Source organism: Labrus mixtus, chromosome 14, assembly GCF_963584025.1.
Source record: "Labrus mixtus chromosome 14, fLabMix1.1, whole genome shotgun sequence".
In the NCBI taxonomy this organism is placed as follows: Eukaryota; Metazoa; Chordata; class Actinopteri; order Labriformes; family Labridae; genus Labrus; species Labrus mixtus.
In genome coordinates, this window is record NC_083625.1 from 8,790,873 (window position 1) to 8,814,568 (window position 23,696).

Genomic DNA, 23,696 nt, shown 5'->3' on the forward strand with positions numbered 1-23,696 from the left:
AATAGACATTCTTTTAATTACTGATTTGATTATTTCAGTCCGTAGAGTATTTTCAGGAAAGCAAGTTTAGTGATAAAAAAAACTGGCCTATACTTTTTAATTGAACTACAAAAATGTTAGAAAGCCCATAATCTCTGTAAGTCTAATTAGGTTTTCAAGTTTAGTGATAAAAAAAACTAGCCTATACTTTTTAATTGAACTACAAAAATGTTAGAAAGCCCATAATCTCTGTAAATCTAATTAGGTTTTCTGTGATATATCCTCCGGACTTTGGCTACTGCTAAAGTATCCTTAATGAAATCTGGGAGGTTTTCTTTGTAAACAAACAAGTGATCACCAGATGCTGAAATGAGCCTTAAGAAAATATGCTTTTAATGAAAAATGGTTAATAGTTTAAACTTCATGTTTTTTTTTTAACCTTAACCACACCAGTGGATTATATCTTAAAACACGAAAGTAAATTGTTAACAACAACAATAAACTAACAAAAAGGACAGTAATGGATTCTGGTGATTAGGACATTTAAACAGCAGACATTATAAAATGTCACAGTAGAAATGCACAATTTGCAACATTAACAATGGCTCTGTTGTGTGCCTTGTGTCCCAGTCATGACAGCCTGACAGTGAGCCATCTTGCAAAATACCAGGCGCTTCAATACTCAGGTAAAATTAACTGTAGGCGCTAATTCATTCTTAGTTAACAACTCGTAATGATGTAAATGGTTAATTATGCTGTCATGTTCACTTTGTTCTCTGCCTTAACCTTGACAGACTGTTCGGAGATTAATTAGTTCCTATCTGTAGTGAAACACATTAAAAACCTGTTACAACCTTTTCTTCCTTTTTTAAAAAAATCTCTCAAACAGACATTGTCACTGTTTTCTATTACAGTTAACAACACTTTAATGAAGACAAGATCCACACCACTGAAGCTTAACAATGCCTCATGTTTTTATATCCAACATAATCCAACACATTCAGACATAAAGCTTATCTTGGTGAGGTCTGTAATGTTCGGTTATTATTGATTTGATATGAAATAGGTCTTAATACAACCGAGTAAGTATAGGGACCAGTCTGTGATGTTGTAATACAAAGTTGCTCTAATAGTTTGACCCTAAAAACACAGTTTATCATTACATTAATATTCACCATTTGCAGTGTGTTGGATCGTTAATTACATTCACATTTGCTCAGTGATTTAAGTAAAGTTACATTTTCTATTTTCCCCTATTTGTGATATATTTGGATACACATATTGTCAGCCTAGAAGGAAAGCAATACATTTATAATTTTGCTCAAATAATTAAAAGTTCAAGTGCATTTTACAAGCTGCAGCCTTGTTCTTTTATGCTTAGTGTTAAACCCCAAACATTTTTGGCTTCTTACAGGGAAATGCTCCGAGAAGCTGTTTTACTGGTTACCAACATAGCTCCTGCTTGGTGTATACCTTCCTCACCTGGTTGTACAAACCTAAAGCTGACCCTTCCTCACAGTTTCTCATGAAGAGTGAGGTTTACGGCAGAGTGACCAGCAGATGTCACTGCACACATGCATGTGAAATACCTTGAGCCTTACTATCATGTTCATTCTAAATCTGTAGGGATGGAAACAAGGCATGGACGAGGCTATTTTTTTCAAATCATTCTTTATTGATCTAAATTGTCTTTATTTTTTCTGATATTTTCTTATCAAACATATTATGATAAGACCACCTTTCAGAAAGAGCGGTCTGTCTTTTCAGTATTCTTTTAAAACCTGTCCTGCATCTGACAGTAACCTCTGAGATTATCCCAATTGAAAGCAGTTAGATCTTTTATTATAAATTTGACTGATTTTAAAACATACCAGAAAAGTCAACTTTAAAATACGGATTTAAAGCTATAGGTGTAAAAAGCAGCATCTTTCAAATATAAGCCTGTACATATGTGCATGTCTGATAAACACAGTGATGAGCTTATTTTAAACTTGCCCATTCCCCTGTGTTATGGGCTACCATTCTCTTTCCCTGTTGCCTGATTTTATGTGATCCTGTTAAATGTTATTTTATTGGTAAGGACAAAAAGATAGACCTTGACCCTCATGATGACACATTTGTCCTTTTGTCTCATGAAGAGTAAATGTATAACGTGATTTTAACAATCCTTGGTTATATTGTTGAGTCAGGAGCTAAAGTTCAGAGCAAATGTGAAAACCATAGACCTTCGTAGTCATGATACAAAAGCACTTTTATTGCAAAGATACTAACAAATACAGGAAGTGGAGTCTTTAAAATGTGCTTTTCAAGGTCAGGGTGCTAAAAAGGGTGCTTGTTCAAGGTCATTTCGAAAGCTTCACAGGTATTCCAACAAATGCGTACTCAGGTACTGAGAGTCAGATTAAACGACTTCACGTGATTATGATAAATATGAAGCAACAGCATACAGTTAGCATGGCATAGCACAAAGACTGGAAACAAATGGAAACACTGAGCCTGTTTTTTAAGTTTTAAAATGCACCTACCTGTAGCTCTAAAGCTGATTAATAAACTATGTCTCAGTTTGTTTGATCTGTAGGGAGGCCCTAAGCAGACATACAATAATACATTTTATTTACTTAATTCTCTGTTAAAGTCATTTCTGTTGGGTTTCTTGATATCTTGACTCATTTGTCTTGTTATTTTGGTAAAGCAAAACCAGCTTGTTGTCCTTATAACTCCTAATTATCTCAGGAAAACAGAGTAACAGAGTAAATAAAATGTATGGATATATGTCCGCTTAGGGCTCCCGTAGATCTGTACCAAAACCAACATAAAGTGGTTTTATTGGGATTACTTTTCCCCCTTTGTTTCAGCTCTTAATGCTAAACTAAACCAACTAACTTCATCTTTTTAGGAGACTGGTATTGGTCTACAAACTCCCAAAATGCAATATTAAATATATTTAAATAAAAAGAACCATAGCCTCGTGCACTCTAAACACAGAGGAGAAGTCTTTACGTCTTCTTTCGCTTGAAGAAGAATGGAGGGCTGACTGTTTTTGCCACAGCCTACTTGCAACACTGTCAAGAGAAAAAAGCAAAAAGCATTAGAAGGTTGAGTTGCAGTGAATCTTGTTCATTCTTCGTGCTGAAGTTGCCATCCGCGTGTTTTTATCTTACCTTTCTAATGTTTTTCCATCGTGAAGCAACAGCAAGAAGTGCGGTGAGGAACACCACCACCAACCCAGCTATGAGGGGCATCAGCGGGAACTTTATGGTTTTCTCTACACATGATAAAGAAGAGGATGATCAGCCAGACTTTACTAAATTAATCTCCTTGCTTATAAAAATGATTAGAGAGTAGTATTAAATATGTGTACGGACCTGTTACCGTGACATCAAAGAGTCGGTCGTGTTGGCCATACATGGGAGAATAAGCACTGCAATTGTAGGTGCCTTCATGCAGGTTTTTCTCCACACTGTTGGTGGAGAGCTGGCTTGTAAATCCATCATTGGTCACTGTGAAGACACCTTCTAAAAGATCAACTGTGCTTCCATTCAGCATCCAAGACACGGATGAGACTTGTGGATTGGCCCAGACATCACAGACCAGGACCAGCGTTTCCTCCTCTTCTATTGAGATCTCCTGTGACCCAGAGAGCTGCGGGGGATCTGAAGGAGGATGTGAGAGAGGAAACTTTAATGCTGCTGACAAATACACCGTTTTTACTCTGTGATTCTGTCTTAGTGCAACAACAAAGGCGCAGAAACAAACCCCACAAGGTGCCGAATATTGGTTTCCCACTGTGCATTTTTTCACAGCATCATGGTGTAGCAAGCCAAAAATGCATGACTTGTAAAGAGACAGCGCAAGGCTCATGACACACTTCAAAGAGCACAGTTTTGTTCTGTCCTGCTGGCTGCGCTGTTTACAGATGTTACACAATATGCATCTTTTGTGTGTTTGAAACAAGCAGCAATGTTCAAGGTGTTACAGATTAAAGCCAACAGAAGTGCAAAAAAATGCATTTCTCCAGTGTCCACTGAAATTCCAAGGAATCCCCATTAAGTCACGAGTTAAAATGCCCATTTTACAGCAGATATAAAACATATTTACAGCCTGGCAAAAAAAAAAAAAAGGTTTTGAGGGATGCATTTTTTAAAATATCTCATTCATTTTGATTATTTTGAGGCTAGCTGTATCCTAAGCTAGATGGGCATGATTCAGCAACCAAGATATTAATTTGTTGGGCTTTATCAGACCTATTCAGAAACCAAAGGATGATGTCACTTAGTCCACGTTTTATACAGTGTGGTGTATTAAAGGAGGGGTACCAGTCACATGCTTCCCCAGCTCTCCATGGGAACAACTTCACAAAGCTGCTACAGCAGCTGTCAGCTCTTAAGTCGCCATCTAAGACCTGCTTAAGAGCAACATAACAATTGTCATTGCTAGTTTCTGACAGTCTCCCACAGAAAACACTCTTAAGCATCATGCTGTAGCATATGCTCTTGAACCCATCTGTGAGCACATGTTTGTCTTAAAATGATTTGTGATCAGCCGCGTTGCATTGCTAGCTTGAGACAACAGAAAGGGAGCACACAATTGACCAACAAAAACTGATAGATGTCAAAATTTCATGACAGCTCATTCAATTAACTGATATTTCAGTTTGGACCAAAGTGGTGGATGGACGATGCCACCTCTACAGTGTCTTTAAATTTGATAAATCAAAATGCCATCTTCTAATTAACAGTATTACTGCTTGCATTATTGATTTCTTTCTTTAATTTTTTTTTTTTTTTGGAGGGACTCACATGTGACAATCAGGGTGACTGAGGCGCTGATTGTGGCGTTTTTTCTGAGGTGGCAGGTGAAAGTGGCTTCATTGTCTCCAGCGATAACAGGTGTGACACACACTTTGCTGCCACCCTTCGTATTTCCCTCCTTAAGACTGACTGCAGCACCATTTCTCAGCCAGACCAGCTCTTCATCAGTCTCCAAGACGCCTTCAGGCTGACAAACCAGAGAGACACTCTGCTCCAGCTCCAGCTGTATTAAACCATCACTGTTGACCGCTGGTTCAGACTCGATCCTGACGCCTTATAGAAAAACAGAATGGGAGACGGATGAAGGTTTACGGGGTATCTTAGTGAAGCGGTAATGAGGTATTGACAAAAGTGTATCTGAAAAATTCAACTAAAGACAGACTTACAAAGCAGAAAGGCTTACCTAATGTGTGGGATGCAAAGTACAGCAGCAAATGGAGAAGAGGGGGTCCGTACATCAGCTTCATTTTACACTTCCTTGGAAAATAACCTGATCTTCAGAAAGAGAGAATCCAAAACAAACCTTTTCATACAACATATTTAATATTCTGACTTAATCTTAGTTTACAATGAAGACAGTCTCTGAAATCTTCTTCCATAAATTTACATTATTTATGTTTTTTTATAGTATTTTTTAAATGTAATTTTAGTGTCCTTTATGTATTGTGCAAAGTGCTTTAGACTGACTTCTTGAAACATGCTTTAAGGAAAAATCCCTGCCACAATCATCTGTTACACCAATGACAGTTTTCTGTCTGCGTCGCATCCACATTTCCTTCTCTTTTTCAGTTTGTCAAGGTAACGTAAAGAGCCAAATCTTTCTCCTGAGCTTTTCCAATCAGCCCCAAAATGAAAAGTTTAAGGGCTCAATGACGCACACAGCACTGTTTCCCTATTACACAAAGAATCATGTAATGTCAACATTACAATCAGGCAGTAGTCAAAAAGAGTTTAAATCACAGTACAAGAGAAAACAAGTATTTTCTCAACTTGGAAGATGAATGATGTATCAGCTTTATCGTGGATTACTTTAAAAGCATATGTGATAAAATAAAGTGTTAACATGTTTTATCAAGACACAGATTAAAAAGACATTGTCTAGATCAGGGGTCTCCAACAGGTAGCTCGGGAGCTACTGGTAACCAGCGGGCAGGTTTTCAGTAGCTCACCTATAGGTTGACCGACTGTGTTAAAAATAAAAATAAAAATCTGACGACGGTAAATGCACCTCTTCACACTATTCATATATTTGGCCCATAAAAACAAGTATGAAGTACTAATGTTTTCTTGGACATTGATGTGAATTTAAGATTATTGATAAGAATTGGCTTATTGCAATTTCACACATGTACAAACAGTAGCTTAATTCAGCTGAGCTATGTAAATAAATGCAAGCGATTTGATGCAAGTAGCTCTCAGATGAAAAAAGGTTGGAGACCCCTGGTCTAGATTATAATGAGATAGAGTTAAGACCATAAACATGCTTTTAATCATAGAACTCAGGCTTTTTGGTCTTGTTTTTCTTGCAGTCATAATGTCTAGTTAATGGTCAAATACTGTAGGATAGCAGTTTACTTAACATGAATATTTAAAATGTCTATTTCTTCTTTTGTAAGTCAGTCATACAAAAACATACGTGCTCTCTTGCTTTACATATAAATAAGAAGTAGGTAAATACTTGAAGGAATAAACTTTAAAAATACTAAATGAATTATTCGGTGGTGTATTCATCAATGTTTTGCGTTCTAAGGTAAAAAAAAAAAAAGGTTCTTACCTGATGATAACTTCTTCTTCTTCTTTCTCTGAGTCTTTCTGGTGTTCCCTGTGTGTGAACGTGCAGATTAGAGGACTGTTCAGATTCTCAGTAGCTCTTAAATACCTCACATGCAGATGAGGACGCTTTTTTTTTATTACTACCCTCCCTGTTTCTGAAAAGGTTTCTCATCATTTAATTTCCCTCTTCCTGTCAATTCTCCAGCCTCTCATTTTTTATTGTTGTGTACTGCACACACAAGGACTCTTTTTATTGACTGTATACTCATTACAAAGGCACTTAACCTCTTGGGTGTGGATGTGATGATAAAATTTTTACAATTTCTTAACTTTGTGTTTATTGGTTAAAATCTTGTAAAAGCCAATAACATTCTTATGATGACAGGATTGATAAGTCCTGCTAACGCAAGAGTCATTGTTGATGGATCAATTCACTGTTGAAGCCATCAATTTGTATCAAAACGTATAAAAATCACAACAAATATAAAGTATATATTGTGGAATATATTTGAAACCATGTTTTATTCAGCTTTTCTCCAGTTTAATTGTGCTTTATGTATTTCCTTATCTTCTTACTGTAATTGAGAAGTGAAGTGCTGTTTATGCTTTTTTTTTTTAAGGATGTTTCCAATAAGGATTAAAAATGTTTGCTCCTTCCTGTTAGTGTCAGGTTATTGACTGAGAGCAGAGCAAATCATATTGTTGATAGAAAAATCAATAACAACTTCATCTTCATCTAAAACAATGTCATAGCACCTAAAAACCAACATGTTGCTTCCTCTTCATTTGCTGCACAAGTATGCGTCAGTGGGGGAAAGTTATTCCCTCATATACTGAACAATACTGATTGTCTTGTTTGCCTTTGTAAGTTATAAAGAGACATCAAAATAAAGTTCAATTTGTCTGTCTTAAATTCATGGTTTGTGATGCTGTGATAGTGATGTACATTAGTGATATATCCCATGTAATCCAAATTAGGCACACAGTGTCAACATAACAATATTTCATAATAATACAAAGTTATAATGAGTTAAAAGTCAAAGTTACGCTTCGGTGTAGTGATCGTCCAGCCTCACGTTGATACGCTGCAGGATGTATGTAAGGATCCAGTTATTGGGAAAAGGTGAGGTTGTCAACAGGATGAGATCAAATTTAAACAGACGTAAGCAGAACACTGTAGATAACAATGAATAGAGTACAAGGGTCGGCTTTTAGGACAGTCCTTCCTCCCTCACCCACTAGAGAGAAGCATTGACCTATGAAAAGGACCCACGAGGGACTTAAGATTGTTGAAGTTCAACAAATTGTGATTTTGAACATTTAGAACTCAGGTAGGTAAAACAGGTTTTCCAAAGTGTCAAGCTGCAGAAATGTCAAAGCCACTTCCCTGATGAACAACATGACTTTGCTCTCTGTTAATGCTTGACATCTCCTGAATTTGGACATTTCAGAATTTTTACTACATGTAACTTTTGTTGGTTATGTCTTAATTTATTTGACATGGGCCTTACACAGCACCACAACTGATATATTTGTACCTCTGGTCCCTGGGCAGGAAGATATAGGAAGGAAGCATACATTACAATTCAAACAATTTAATACAATCTTCACACACAGTTTGTCACACAAAATGACTTACAATTAAAGTACACAACATTTTCTGCATACAGTTCCATACAAAGGTTTACAACAGTCATCATGTTTGGACTCATTCAGCTTCAGGTTACATAGTTACACACTTGTGTTTGCATTTACTGAAACACACTCCATTACACTGTGAACACTGCAGCTTTGTTCCCAAGCACTATGTAACTCTAAATAGAATGAAAATAAAAACAGATTACAGTCCTGTCAAGTTGCAAGAGGACACCATTCCAGTCCCTCAAGAGACCGGCTTGTATCGACTAACCCCTTAAAAAAGTGTTCTATAGGCGATTTAGGACCGACTGAGCAAATGAGCGCAGATTGAACCGGTCATGGCTCTCGTACATTTTTTTGCATTTTGTAGAAAAAATGCTGTTAAATGTTTTAATATCAGATCAAAATATATATTAACTATTTCTCATGGCTCTTAAAAAAATATTATGTGTTAGCTAGGTTAAATCAAAGGTCAGAAGCAATTGCACCCTAAAGAGCTGACTAGCAGAATGTGCTCTTTGAGTTGCACAATTGAGCTTGTAACCTATACACACACACACGCACACACCACACACACACACACGCACACACGCACACACACACACACACACACACACACACGGACACACACACACACACACACACGGACACACACACACACACACGGACACACACACACACACACACACACACACACACACACACACACACACACACACACACACCTGTATTCTCTAAGCATTATTTTATCAAGAACAGGATTCCTAGTGAAAACAATAAATGTAAGTGCATGTGTGTAATCCGATACTTGTTAGTGACGCTTGTGACCTCTTTCCTCATGAGCTGTTTAATCACCTGGAATTTGACACATGTCGGCTAAAGTTGAATTGTCCATTCTCTTTCCTAAGAAACTTAAACATTAGTTACATTGCAGGAAATGATTATTAGGGATAACTTAAATGTGCTGATATATACGTTTAAGATGTCAGTAGATGCCTGTGAAAAAACATTGCCTGACTAGTACAGCCTAACATGTGTGATCATGTTTGTTCACATGACATGTAAGCCACATGGGGGGGTGGACCCCGGAATGCCATCAGCGATCAAAGTACACAGATAAGATCATTGTCTAACACACAAATCACAAATGGTGATTTGTGTGGCCCTGTTAGTAATTAATCAAATCCTGCAGAGTTTTGACCATCAGAGCTCTCGGTGTGTGCAGGCCTTGCCAGCAGGCATTCCTCATCCGATTATTACTGAGCCTTGTAAGCACCCAAACACTCAAATTTGTAACTGAAACATGTGCACAAAGCATTCAAACACATTACAAATGGTCATACATTCATGTATTCCCTTCCCCCCTACAGAGACACATGACCCTTGAATCCACAAAAAAGGCTTTTTGTTCCTTTACACTCCCTATGTCACTCCCTCTGCTTTCTTTTCTTCCTGTCTGTATTCCCCCCCCCCCCCACCTATGTACTATATAATTAATCAATAACCTTTAAAGAATCACATGTGTTGTGTTTCTAAACCTCTATACACTCACTGCCTTTCTCACCCTTGCCCTCTCTTTCCCCATTCCCTCTCTCCCTCCCCCCTTGTCCCGTAGCTGCTCTCTCTCTCTCTCTCTCTCTCTCTCTCGCTCTCTCTCCCTCCTCAACTCTCCTCTCTTCTTTTTCTGTGTTTGAATGGAGAAGGTGGGTTCCCTGGTCCCTGCACGTCCGTCTTCGGGCTCAGGGCCCGTTGCAGAGGATTTGGTTGCCAAGGCTGCAGAAGTTAAAGAAAATGAGGAATCAGAGGCGGTCAGCTCCAAACTGTTTCGATGTGCTTGCATGAGGCGTTGGATACCTCTGGCCTACAGGGAAGAACTCTACCAGGTCCTAAGACTCACAGGTCCATTGGTGAGTGGGGGAAAGTTGAAGTGTTGGTAGGGGGAATGGTATGTTGTTCACAAAGAACAATACATTCAGTTACTGCGACCCTGTTTACTATTTGATTTTACAGAGTACAATCAAGCAGAGCTATAAGCTTTCTAAAACAAAAAACACAGAGTATGCAAAAGGTGATAAAAAGTTTTAAATGTATTCTCACTCTGCTGCTTTCTACTTTTAAAACTGAATGATTACAGAAAAAATGTTTACCAGTTCTCTGCTGCATGAGTTTGACCTGATCAATGATGCTGTTTGGTACTGAATCAGATCTTTCTGTTTGTTCCTGCAGCTTCTGTCTCGGATTCTGAACTTCCTCCTGCCGTTTGTCTGCACCATATTCTGTGGTCACATTGGAAATGCAGAGCTGGCTGGATACGCGCTGGCCTCGGCGGTACTCTTCATTTTTTTTGCATTCTCATTGATTTTACCTGCTGCAACTAAAGAAGTACAACTACTCTTTCTACTCCACTAGTTGAAGAGCTTCTACTACTGTCACTTTGTTTGGGAAATAGTCTCCCACTCATAACTCCAATATTACAACTAAGTGACGCTTCTTTTGTGTTACAGAAAACATCAAATTCACTAAGTTAACTAACTTTGACATTATGTTCCAGATGGTGGTCAGAAAAGGACAAATATGTTGTCTTGTCCAAAATATTTTAAATAGGAGAATTTCTAATTCATGCAATAATCCAAAACCTATACAATAATGTAAAACTGCTGCAAATGAAAAAAAAGTGCTGCAAAAAGGAAAACAAATGCAATAGCAGCAAAATAAGTGATGACAAATAAGTGATGCTAAGTCAACAATACACAAACCCACATATGTAACAGAAACTGAAATGCGTCATGCCTATTTCAGGTGTTTAATTGGGTTTTTATAAAAATTGTATTTGCATCTCATTTGCAGCCCGTTTCTCCTTATAGGAATTTTTACATTTTCAGTCACTGTGCATAAGGGTGCAGCAATACAAACAAAATCATGTCGACTCTTCCTGATTCATGGCGACACATTTTTGGCAAGCAATGATTTTTTCTTTTTAGCTGACCAAGTTTGAGGTTGATTTGATGCATCGTCAAGAAATAACTTGTTCAAGAAGAAAAAAACATGAAAATGTAAACGGTATACTGACCTACATTTTGTGAAAGCTTCTGAGAGCATTGTGTGTTTGTATTTGGGAGCAGAAATAGAGGGAGTTGTGATTCATTTACACAAAATTATTAAACTTACCAAACCAAAGAACTTAACTGAATATGTCTGAGCAGACTGTCATTCTCTAGATCCGCCCATGTGTACAAGCATGCACACTTCATGCATGGTAAACCAGTTACCAGACTGTACTATTGATTGTAGCCTTAAAAGCAAGCTGAGATCCAGCAGCACCACAAATCCACTTTTTGGATATCAATCAATCAATTAATAAATCCATTTTTGTTTTAATAGCGTCAGTTAATACTAAATGTTACCCCAAGACACTTTAAAAAAAAGAGCTGGTCTAGACTATACTCTTTATTGCATTATTTACAAAGACCCAGCATTAATCCACCATGAGCACAGCACTTTTAGCAAAGTTACAGTCACTTTGAAAAACGTTCTTTAAACAGAAACACACTCAGGTTACAGACCTGCCGCGCGACTTTGTGGGGCTTGGATAGTGGGATAGAGAAAGTTTCAAAAAGAAACAAAACAAAACAAACAGAGCAGCCACAACGACAACCACCACAGCTAACAGACTTATAGCTACATTGACAATAATAGTGATACGTGTATGTGGAACAGCAAAGTAATGATTACGGACAGACCATAATATCCATAACATTTACAGTTGTAACATAAAAAAAAGCTAAAGTACATCTTGAAAAGACATCACAATATATTCTTCCTATCTGTTTTAGAGCAGCTTGTTTGTGATGCCTGAGAGATTTTAATTTACCAAGGTAGAACATATTGACGCATAGAGGTTTTCATTTTACAGGGATTACAGCACAACATAAATTTATGTGATTTTGATCAGGTTTCCCCGTCCTTCAAAGTGCTTCTGCTTGTCTTTGTAGACTTTCCGGGACATAGTGGAGTTTGTCGCTGTCTCTTTACAGAGCATTTTATTCTCACATTTTTAAAGAGCTTCCCATGTACATAAAAACCCACCAGGCTTTTTCACTCTTGCTGAACCAAAATGTGTTGCCTGAATCCAAATGTGTAACAAAACAAGGCCTCCTGTACTGATTTCTTGGAATCAGCGATTAACAGTTTCCAGGAAATATGAAACCACGTTCAGATTAGACGCTCCAGCAGCTGCTGAGTAGGCGTTTTCTTTTGTAAAAATTATTTTTTGGGGGGCTTTTAATGTCATTATAAGATATAACATCTGTACATGGGCCGCACAAAAAAATAACCACTTGTCCACCAGTGACCCATGAGTAGGAGATTTTGATGGCCAGATATCAAATTTATTCATGTTTTACATGTTTTACTGAAGACGGAAGGACAATTAACACTTATGTCTTATTAAATAATAATAATATGTGTCTTATTAAAGACACATCTGCATTTGTTAAGCTCTGACTTTATTATTCTTCATTCTACACTTTTCAGACCATTAATGTGACCACAGGTGCAACAGGTTATGGCCTTGTTTTGGCTTGTGACACACTTATTTCACAGGTGAGTAAACCACAAAGTATGTGCCTTGGAGTTATTGGGTTTTCAATTTCAACCTTTGTATTCAGGTAAAGCTCTCTTTTGTGTTTTGCAGACATATGGCAGTAAGAATTTGAAACGCATTGGAATTATTTTGCAAAGGAGCTCATTAATCCTGCTGCTGTTTTGTCTGCCCTGTTGGGCCCTTCTCATCAACTCTGAAAACTTACTGCTCCTCTTGCATCAAGAAGAAGAGGTGGCGAGGTAAGCTTAAAGTTTCTGAAACCCGTCGATACCTTACATATGTTTGTATGGTGCAGGTGCTCATGCTAGGTTTCCCATGATTCTCATACTCTGTTGAGGATAAGAGAAAGCACCAGCTGCAAATTCAGAACTGATGCAAATGCAAACAAATAGATACAAAAGTCCAAAACAAATAGAACAACAGGCACGTGTAACAAATGGACACAAAAAGAGCTGCATAAAGACGTGACAATTGCATAGATTAAAAAAAGGCAGAGTGACCAATGGTGCACAATTACAAAGTACACAAACAAATGCAAAAGAAAAATGCTCCATATCCAGTCATCACAACTGAGGGTTCAACTGAGAGAGAGTGAGGGAGAGCGATAGAGAGAGATAGAGAGAGACCATGAAACCAACTGATTTGACCACCAAACTCTGGAGCAGAGCGTTTCTGAGGGCCAGGCCCCACAAACGATTGTGCAAAAAACAAACCTTTTACAACTGTAACTTAAAGCATAAGAAAATCAAGTTTATGATTTAGGTAAAACTGGATCACATTTGATTGAAAAATTGGTTTCAGATTGGCAGATATCTTTGCCAGAGTTACTGTAGTTAGCTGGCTCAGTTAGCTGCTATACTAATGGTCCTAATAGCAGACTCTTCCATGTGGCCTTTAGTGCAGGCACTTTGGGTACTGTGGGTGTGTTTCATTCTCTAACTAGCACAGGTGCTTTGGACCACCTTGAGGTTAAGTTGCCAAGCCTGGGGCAAAGGGGACCTCAGCAGGGAATGATGTCAGACTGTGATGACAGGGATTAAAGGTAGCCAGATGTTGCTTCCTTATTTACCCTCTGCAGGCTCGAGATTGTCTTCCCAACATCTAAAATCGCTGAAGTAGATTATTTAGTGCTCCGAGCAAGCTTGGATCACTTCTGTTTCGATGACTGGATATGCAGAATTTTCATTTTTATTTGTTATTTAGGCTTGAGTGTTTCTGACTTCACTTTGTTTCTTAATATTTCTCAAATGAAAATCTCTCCAGCAGTTGCAGCATATTTGCCCTCGTTGACCGTATAGGTTTCCTGAGGAAATAAGCTAGACTCATTATCTTTAGTGTCGGGACGGTTATCCTTATCAGCAGGACTGCTGACACGTATATGTGAGATTTTACATGGTTGTATGTATAAGCCTATACCAGGTATATCTTAATTTTCAAATGAAGGTTAAGTATGCAACTTTAGACATGATAAATCCAGTGTGCTCTATATTGTTGGTATTTTTCATTACTCTCTTGACACATTGCATTCACCACAAATTGTGTGACACTGCATATACATACCTGCAACTATAGGGGCATACCTGAGCAGAAAGCAAATCATTGTGCAAATGTTTCTTCTACTCACTTAATATAACTATGTTTGCCTCTGCTTCAGGATCGCCCAGATCTATATGATGGCATTTCTTCCAGCTGTTCCAGTAAGTGCACTGAGCTGAAAACCCACCTCAGGGTCTGAGAAAAATATAGTGTGGCCTCCAGTGGGGACTAAGCATTCAATGGGCTGATTCAATACATGTTGTATTATGCAACAAAGTGTAGTTAGTTATTATTTTTACTTAACCTTTAACCAGGAAAGAAACTCACTGTTCTGGCCAAAACAGGCAGCAAAACATTAACAGAGTTTCACACAGACAACGAGCAGCCAAGCATTCAAATACAAAATACATTAGACGTTAAAAGACACAAATAACAAATCCGAAAAGCAAATGTTTGTCAAAAATCATCCACAAACACATCAGGAAGAACATCTACAGCCAGATGTATCCACCTGCAAGTCATTTTGTAACTTTTTGTAACTCGTTCCAAGTAAAGAGAGCAGCAACATTAAAAGCCTTTTTCCCCCAGTTCAGTTATAACTTTTGGAACAGACAGTAAGAAAAGGTCCTGAGATGGAAGATTACAAGTCCCTGTACTCTTCTGACTGATGAAGGACAGAAGGTACGAAGGAAGCAGACCTAAAATAGATTAGATTAAAGTACGTCAATGTTTAAGTCTACGTAGGGTCAACGAAGTCCATCCAACACGTTCATACAACAAACAGTGATATGTGAGGAATTGAACCTCAGAGCTCCATGATACACAGTGTCCAGAGCATGTAAGCTTTGTGAGGAGGCGTGCATGTATAAAACATCACCGTAATCCAGCACAGATATAAAAGTGGTTATGGTTAAGATACAAAATAAGCGCAATAAGACACTTTATAGTTCAAAACTAAATAATGCAAATAAGCTTAGGTGCAAACAGTAACTCAAAATAGCAAAGCAGTGAAGTAGTGTCACTGTGTGCAAAAGTAAAACTCTGATCACCAATAACAAATCAGTATGGATGTGTATATATCACATCCATACTATTTTTATTCATTTATTGAATTAGGACAGTGCAAATAAGTCACCATATCAGCAAATCGCAACTGGAAATATGCAGGAATTAGCACAAAAGTTAGATTCTGTCCACAGCCCTGAGGCAGGTACGAACAAAAAAAACCTAAAATACATTTACATATAAATCAACAGGTTCAAGCAAGACTTATGACAAACTTTGTTATTGCTGTGTTATAAAGCAATTCATGCACAGGGTGGATGTTTCAAGGGTTAAAAATCAAATGAAAGATAAGTGACACAACGATTCAAGGGGAATACGTGAAATCTGTCACTGACCGTCACATTTAGCTTTCTCCTGAAACTCCCTGAATCTGAGTCAGATAACCCTGTTAGAGTTGTTTTCTTTTTTTTTCAGTTGTAGTAAGTGTAATATTCTAAAATCCTATCAAATACCAGCATGCATGTAAACCCTGTTTGAAGATATTAAAAAAAAAGACGCTACATGGCTTCTTTAAGGTCTACAAGTCTCATTCTAAAACTCACTTTCTCTCTCCTGCTACAGGCCATGTTCCTGCACCAGCTGCAAGTTGCCTACCTACAGAACCAAGTAAGTTCATCACAGTGAACACAAACACTTCTTTGCATTGATTTTCAGTATATGCTCTGTTTTAAAAAAGGGACTACAGTGTATTTGTTTCTCCGACTCAAACTGGGATACGGAAATGTTGGTACTTGAGCAGTAAAATAATAAGTCTGGATAATTTTTTATAAAAATCATCACTATGAAATAAAGTGTCACACCAAACCATTTTAGCAGCTTTGCAAGTCAAAATCTGCATTTATATAATTATATATAAATATATGTATATTTGAAAATCATGCAGACATGAGGAGATTTTTTAACTCCACGATTGCAGTAAGATGAGTTGTCACAGTATTTTATGCACGCCACATGGTTTCAGGATATTGATTCTTAATGAGTGGCACCATGAGATTCAAATTTGTGCTTTTGGATAAACAGCCCAAAGACATAACTAGAGGGATAGACATTCAAATTCAAATATTATTTTTCACCTCAGGGGGAATTCTAGCACCACCACAATGCAATGATTTTAATCTATCCAATATTTGTTTTTGACCAAATGCCTGCTAAATGACAGACTCAGCTTTGTAAAGCACAGCCTCACTGAGCTGCTAGCTGGGTTTAGCCTCTAAGTCTTTTTCCCAATGCAGTGTTGTATTTGTTCTGGATTTCTGTTGTTTGTTCAGAGAGTCTATAAATAACATTAATGTATAATGTATATAAATTCTGCAGATTGGATGGCTGATTGTGGATGTTTTTTTTTCCTTCTCTGTCAGGGGATCATTCTGCCTCAGATGTACACGGCAGCAGTCGCAAACATTATCAACCTGGGGGTCAACTACGTCTTAATCTACACCCTCCATTTGGGTGTCACGTAAGTGCTAAGTCTCCTCATCTTTTAATTTGTGCTGAACTTTGAGCTGCTTGACATCGTGTCAGGTCTCAGGTTCCACGACCAATACAATATCCATGCAAAGCCTCCAGCTATTCAGGCAGACACACTCTCTTTTGATCTCTAATCACATCACTGTCGTCCAAATAGGAGAGGCCTGTGGTCTGAAGCAGACAAGGGTTTTAGAAATTACAGGACGGGAGGTTAGAGAACTCAAAATGCATTTTAATCTCTCAGGGAAAAAATAACATGATCTTCTTGTTCAAAGCAGAGTCAGCGGTACACTTGTGTTTATTATTTTTGCACTTAACTGAGAGAGGGAGGCAGAGTAGAGCCCAGAGGGAACAGAGAGCAGCTGGACAAACATTTAGTTCAACAGGCGCTGGACTTAACCAATTAGCTCTCTGTCTTCAGGTCAAGTCTGTCCTTTTCCCTTAAAGTAAAGGAAATTATGACAGATAAACATCTTATTAAATGGAAATAGAAACACTTAGAAACACACTTGTCATACTTTTTAAAATGTGGGTCTTTAAGTCAATTTTCATTACACATCAACTCTCCCTTCTGTTTATACCCCGTTTGGTTCAGCCCTGCAGTGTCCCTGACAGCAGCATAGAAAAGCAATGAGACAACAGATGAAGACACACGGGCCATTTATAACAATCTTCAGTTGTATGTTGAATGTCTAACCCCATTACATTGTTGAAGCTCATCATCTCCTACTATAATAAGACAATCATTTTCTTTCCTTTTTTTCAAAAGTACAACGTGGAAAGTTTGTGAGCCATTAGTCCAACGATGTAAACTTGTGACATAATCTTTTATCTACATAATGATGTTGAGAAACTGAGTTATTGATAACGATGCTTGATAGGAGACGACAAGCAATTAAAGTGTTGATAAGAGGTCATATCGTGCATTTGATGCAACATTTATTGTTATTGCTAGCTTTAAAACATTAAATACATCTTGCAAACAGCTGGCTGTATGAAAATACTGACTCATCACTCAACAACATCTTAAATTGAATTTTAACAGTGGTTCACGCTGTTACCTTTATTCTACCGCCATTACCCTTCAAATGAAAGCATTACAACAGAAACAACAAGTCATTTAACATACACAAGATCAACTAGAAAAAGGAAAAACATCACTTTCCCTCTGGTCCCAGCAAATTCAGGGATCCGAGACCATGAAAGAGGACACAAAAATCACAATTAAAAAGGAATAATTCAAATCAATATCAAATAAGCAAAAACAGAGGGGGGGAAGGCATCATTTGAAAAAAAAAAGAAGAAAGTCTAACAGTGGCGGCAGCAACGGGGTCAATGCAACAAAAGGAAGACATTTACATTGAATAAAAAATATGATATTTATGGCAAGAAGTAAGGGGACAACAGAAGGCAGCAGACCATGATAAACAGCCTAATGAGAATGCAGAGCAGCTTGAATTGTGCACTACACATTTTAGGAACAATGATATGAAAAAAAACATTTGATCCTACCCTCGGCTACACAGACCAAAGACAATATGAAATGACTACACACCTTTAGACAAGCACAGTGATGTATCATTATCATATCTTATCATACCAAGTCACTTTAATCACTTGTCACTTTATCTTGTCATTCTCTGCAAATACTGTCTCAATTCACAATTCCCCCCAGTTAACTCCCTCATTCATTTTGTACTGTATATACCCCCTGTTTTTATTTTTATTTTTATTTCTTATCTATTCTGTTTAATGTGTATTTTTGAGCTTTCTTGTCTGTGCTGCTGTAACGCCCGAATTTCCCCCTGGGGATCAATAAAGTATTATCCTATCCTAAAAGTAGTTTGGAAAGAGGAAACAGTGTGAAAGGGAGAAAGTGGATAGTAGCTGTCTGAAGGATAACTGGATTGGACTTGTGTAATTATAGAATAAGGGGAAAATTAAACATATAATAGGCTGTAATGAAGATTAATGGCCTTAAAATTCCAAAATAATAAGAATAAGCATACAATCGTTTAGATATTTAAAACAGCCCTTTACTGTCTTTGTCAAGATAAGAGAGATGTAGTTATCTAACATGGTCATAAACAAGAGGTTTTTTTTTTGTGTGTATTTGAAGGGGTTCAGCCATTGCCTCCAGCCTCTCTCAGATCACCATCTGCCTGCTGTTGTTTGTCTACATCAGATGGAAGAAACTCCATCAGCTGACATGGGGAGGTGAGTTTAACAAAGATGTGAAAATCAGAGGTGACAAATGAGCAACATTTATAAAACTGATACGTGTAAAGGTTTCCTTTTAGTGTCATGCAATGAGTAAAACCATGACACAATCCTCTGTGTGAAACATTGTGCAGGCTGGTCCACTGACTGTCTGCAGGAGTGGGGCTCCTACATGCATCTGGCTGTACCTGGTGCTTTCATGATCTGCTTTGAGTGGTGGATCTGGGAGATTGGAAGTTTCCTTGCTGGTCAGTTTTGTTTGTTGTGCACCAGGTGTTTTCCCTTTCCCTATATACCTGTCATATTCATAAACCAGCAGCACCATGTGTGTATGTGATTTACTGACTGCGTTTGTGCAAACACGTTTTCAAAGTTGGCATGTTAAGTTGTTGTTTTTGTTGCATGGTGTTAGAGTGTTTCTGAATATGACTTTCATCATATCAGGTATACTTGGTGAGACGGATCTTGCTGCCCAGCATATAATCGATGAGATAGGAACCATAATATACATGGTATGGATCATTATTCAGTAAATTTGAAAATGTGCACTCTCACTTCAGATGACGTGATAATAACACTCTTATATGTCGACCTATAGCTTCATCTTAGGACACAAATCAAGAGGGCGATAGCTAACTTTAGCATTAATGTGGAAACTGCCCAGCCTGGTTTTCAAAAGCTCATTTAACAGCATATTGTCACAAGTTTTTTTTGTTTTATTAACTAAACATTTCAGTTGGTTTATCTTCATCTGAAGAAGAACTTACCAGTCTTACTAAAAATATATCTTATCACTGTGACGACTGATGATAAACACTATTCAATTTCTGTCAGTGGAGGGATTAAAACAAACGAAATGATTGGGCAGTTGTTGTTTAGGATTATTTCAGGTTTCTTTTTTAATTCTGGAGATATCTAAAAGTATAATAAAAGTATATATAAGGAAAGGTAAGATGATAAAAGGTAAAAACCAGATTTAAAAAAGGAATGTACCATGAATCAGTAAAAATATATTTTGTAAAAGCGAGACAAAATGTAGAATATGCCACCAATCAGTAAAAACATGCTAATTAAAATGGCATAAAGATAAATGAAAACAAGATCAAATGTGCTGAGATCAACAAATAGACAATGAATAGTTCTGCTTGGTGCCGTATTGTTATGACATGTTGTGTCATTTTTTGTGACACCACACAGTAATATATGGGGTCCTCTCAGATTCCTCTAGGTATCCATGCAGCTGCGTGTGTGCGTGTTGGAAATGCTCTTGGGGCCGGAAACACCTCCAGGGCCTTAATTACGTGCAAAGTGGCCCTGGTTCTAGCAGGTACAGTATGAAGACACTCGTGGATATGCACTTACAGTCATGTGTACTCTGCAGGTATCCTCTGTAATGTATGTTGGAATATCTTTGCTGTAGGAACGCTCGCTGTGCTCCAGGGGGTTGTCGTCACCAGCTGTAAGTCTTTCATTGGCCTCATATTTACCTCTGATAAGTGAGTATCAGACTTATTGAATTTAAATCCTGTAACATTTAAAGTTAACTTTATTTTTGACGGTCTTTTTCTTCTCCTGTCGGCAGAGACATCATGGAGATCGTCTCACGGAACCTCACAGTCTACACATTTGTGCAATTCTTTGACGCCATTCTGGTATGTTTTTACACAACACAACCCGTGTTCTTATCTTGTTTAACAATTGGTGTTGAATACCACACAGAGCTGCTTGCTTGTCTGGGTCAATGGATGTTATTTCTGCGGTTTCAATCTGTGTGACTGTGTGTGACTGTTTTTAAAAAAAAAAAAATTTAGTGTGTCTGCTCAGGGATTCTTGTTGGAGCTGGGATGCAGAAAATTGCTGCCTTGTCCAACCTGGTCAGTTACTACTGCATTGGTCTGCCTGTGGGAATAGCTCTGATGTTTCCTGCCCAGCTTAGGATATTAGGTAATGCTTTCATCTTTATGTTTCTGAGAAAATGAAATAAATACAAAGAGCCTGTAATATATGCAATTTTGTACAATAACTTTTTTGTGGTTCCTGTTATAGATCTGAAATTGTTCACAGCCTCTGCGAAACCATATTCTATTGACAATGTTGCCACTGTGTTAATTCAAAGACCAGCATGTATAATGATGTGTGTGCACCCCTATAAAATCAAATTTAGGATGATTTCATATTTTGTCTCCTAGTAAATCAGCACTAGTTCTAGTTCTTCTCTTACAGATGTCTCATTCTAAGATCTTAGCTAAAAAAATGAGCCTACAGCGAGCTCTTAAATTTGTCTTAAAATGAAGGTTGAGACTTAAGTTATTTTCTTAACGATGTCTCATTTCTAGATCTCAGTTAAGAAAACTGTGAGATGCACCACCTGTCAGTCAACTCTGGACAAAAACAAAGTTATTTAAAAAAAAAAAGAACAAAATGAACTAATGAAACAAAATTAGTTTTTTTTTAACCACTGTTATTGTTTTAACACTGGAGGTTGACATTTGGGTTTTAAAAAACAGGCAGATATACCAAGGTCAAACAACACTGGAATTTGGCTTCAGCTTAAGTGGATGTATACATGACCTTGTGGACCATGTAACAACAAACAAGGGGACTTTTATTTGCATGCCTCTAACAGGATTTGAATGATTAATTCAGAAGATGGCAGTGTGCTGAATTAACAACTCTTTCCCTGTATGACAAGACTGAGGCTTTGACCTAGTCATAAATACTGATTGTAATGTCCAATGAGTAATACATTTGAAGTTTAAAATGGGGGAGAGTGTTTTATTTGGATCCAGGTTCATTTCCAGATAAACCAACGCACCCACTTGGCCTTCCTGCACCAGCTCTTTAATGTCCCTTCAGCTTACCATTAACCCCCTGTCACAGAGGATCTTTGCTGTCAGCTCTAAGTGTGCAGGCTTTATGAACTTGTCATCATATGCTTGTATTTCCTTTGGTGACAAGGATTTGTTAAAAGTAGAATGAAGGACTTCCATAGTGACTCACGGTGTAGTTATGATATGTCTCTGATATAACATGCTTATATGTTGGAGTGTAGTTAACTTCACTATTTTAAGCCTGTAATGTACCACCTGATCTTTTCAGCAATGCGGTTCCAAAGATTCAAATGATAATCAATGAACCAAGAAGTTTTCTTCAAACTCTCAAGCTATATTTTTCTTTAATGGTTTTGTTTTTGTACCTTTCTTATAAGGTTTGTGGCTGGGTCTCCTCGTCTGTGTTGTCCTTCAGACGGGATTCTTCCTCTTTATAATCTTTAAACTTAACTGGAAGAAAGTCACACAGAAGGTAGTATTTTTTTTATACTTTTTTCACATTTGATATTATTACAACCATTCAAAAGAAGTATTGAAGACAGGAATGTAATTGGGATTATCAAATTACATTTCCTATCTTGTAAATTCTGTGCAACATTTTTGATCGTGTTTCTATCTTCAGTTTTACTTTTAATCTCTCAACTCACACACTGAACACTGAACAACATTTGTGTTGGCACTGATAATGGCACACACACATCATCCCCACTCATACATGCCATAAATAAATACATCTTAAACAGACTTTTCATCACGTGTAAAGATTGATCTGTGCTTTATGTCTCATAATGATGTTAACCTAATGTGTTGTCAGGCTCAACAGCGCGCTGGAAGGACAGTGGTGGTGGTGTTACCAAAGCGGCCTGTTAGTACAGTCCTGACTGAAGGGATAGTGCCTGACCTCTCAGACTGCCCGGTCACAGTAAGTGCTGCATGTGCTCAGTTTGTACCGTGTTGTGCAGCAAGATGTTCTCACTTCTTTATTTGTGTTATTTGAGGTACTTACTTTTGAATAACAGCAGCATCTTTGCACCCTGTAGGCCCCGTTGGACAGGGAAGAAGTCCCTAAAACAGTGGGTTACAGTGCAGTCCACACAGAGGATCGGGAGCTGAAAGCCAATCATGAAAAAGATGGGAACAAATCAGCTGCAGGGGGGGCTGACGGAGTCGCTGAGCAAAGCAAAAACACCAAACCTCAAACGCCGCTATCCGTCTGTCAGCTGATCTTGCGTCGGGGGTTCACTTTGATAGTGTCAGTTCTCATTTTGATTATAGGTGTTGCTTTCCATATTGCTTTTCCTGCACCTGAGCCCTCTGTTCAGAGCAGGACCAATTTCACCCTTAACTGGGCTAATGATTCCACTGCTACACCTCTGACTCCAATGGACCTGAACAAAAGCCTCTGAGCCCTCTCTGTATGTATACGTCTGATTGATAAACAGTCCTCACAAACTGACTTTTGGAGCTCTCAAAGAGAGAAAAGTGCTGGATTCCTGTTTTTTTTTCCACAGTAGACATACAGAGTTGGGTTGTTGTTTTGATAAAACTCTGCCTGAGGCTACCAACTCTGTCTAGTTCAGAGGAAAAGATGGCTAATCTCCGCACTGCTGAGCAAATCCACAGAAAAACAAATAAAACTGAGACTGACACAATGATCAAAGGTCTTTCTAACAGAAGTTGTGTTTTAACCTTCTCTGCCAGTGATGGTGAACAGGGACGATGGGACACATTAGTGTAAAAAAAATTCAAACTGAGAGACTATATGTGCATTAA

General features: G+C 37.9%; 2 protein-coding genes across 3 annotated transcripts; one reads left to right on the forward strand and one right to left on the reverse strand.

Annotated features, from left to right (window-relative positions):
- Positions 1-2,209: 2,209 nt before the first annotated feature.
- On the reverse strand, positions 2,210-6,728 carry tmigd1 (transmembrane and immunoglobulin domain containing 1). 2 transcript variants are annotated; one of them, XM_061054904.1, is made up of 6 exons: positions 6,565-6,728; positions 5,194-5,285; positions 4,779-5,063; positions 3,345-3,632; positions 3,141-3,244; positions 2,210-3,041 (listed from the first exon to the last, which is right to left on the reverse strand). In XM_061054904.1, the coding sequence occupies exons 2-6, from the start codon at positions 5,255-5,257 to the stop codon at positions 3,030-3,032; spliced, it is 753 nt and encodes a 250-aa protein (XP_060910887.1). In that variant the 5' UTR covers positions 5,258-5,285; positions 6,565-6,728; the 3' UTR covers positions 2,210-3,029. The 2 variants fall into 2 exon arrangements, with proteins under 2 accessions (XP_060910887.1, XP_060910889.1); XM_061054906.1 differs by having other exon boundaries at positions 5,194-5,267; positions 6,565-6,692.
- A 3,024-nt stretch (positions 6,729-9,752) lies between these two features.
- slc47a1 (solute carrier family 47 member 1) lies at positions 9,753-23,696 on the forward strand. Its single transcript, XM_061054899.1, has 17 exons — positions 9,753-10,108; positions 10,428-10,529; positions 12,735-12,803; positions 12,895-13,043; positions 14,459-14,501; positions 15,967-16,011; positions 16,764-16,861; positions 18,992-19,089; positions 19,227-19,340; positions 19,537-19,604; positions 20,311-20,419; positions 20,513-20,588; positions 20,675-20,744; positions 20,904-21,036; positions 22,301-22,395; positions 22,738-22,845; positions 22,964-23,696. The coding sequence occupies exons 1-17, from the start codon at positions 9,896-9,898 to the stop codon at positions 23,327-23,329; spliced, it is 1,956 nt and encodes a 651-aa protein (XP_060910882.1). The 5' UTR covers positions 9,753-9,895; the 3' UTR covers positions 23,330-23,696.

Coding starts and splice junctions, on each gene's coding strand:
- tmigd1 (XM_061054904.1), bottom strand. CDS start 5,257: ATGAAGCTGATGTACGGACCCCCTCTTCTCCATTTGCTGCTGTACTTT. Junction 5,064..5,193: donor CTTTGCATCCCACACATTAG/GTAAGCCTTTCT, acceptor TTTTTCTATAAG/GCGTCAGGATCGAGTCTGAA. Junction 3,245..3,344: donor CTTTGATGTCACGGTAACAG/GTCCGTACACAT, acceptor TATCATGTGTAG/AGAAAACCATAAAGTTCCCG.
- slc47a1 (XM_061054899.1), top strand. CDS start 9,896: ATGGAGAAGGTGGGTTCCCTGGTCCCTGCACGTCCGTCTTCGGGCTCA. Junction 12,804..12,894: donor GTGACACACTTATTTCACAG/GTGAGTAAACCA, acceptor TGTGTTTTGCAG/ACATATGGCAGTAAGAATTT. Junction 20,589..20,674: donor CTCATATTTACCTCTGATAA/GTGAGTATCAGA, acceptor TCCTGTCGGCAG/AGACATCATGGAGATCGTCT.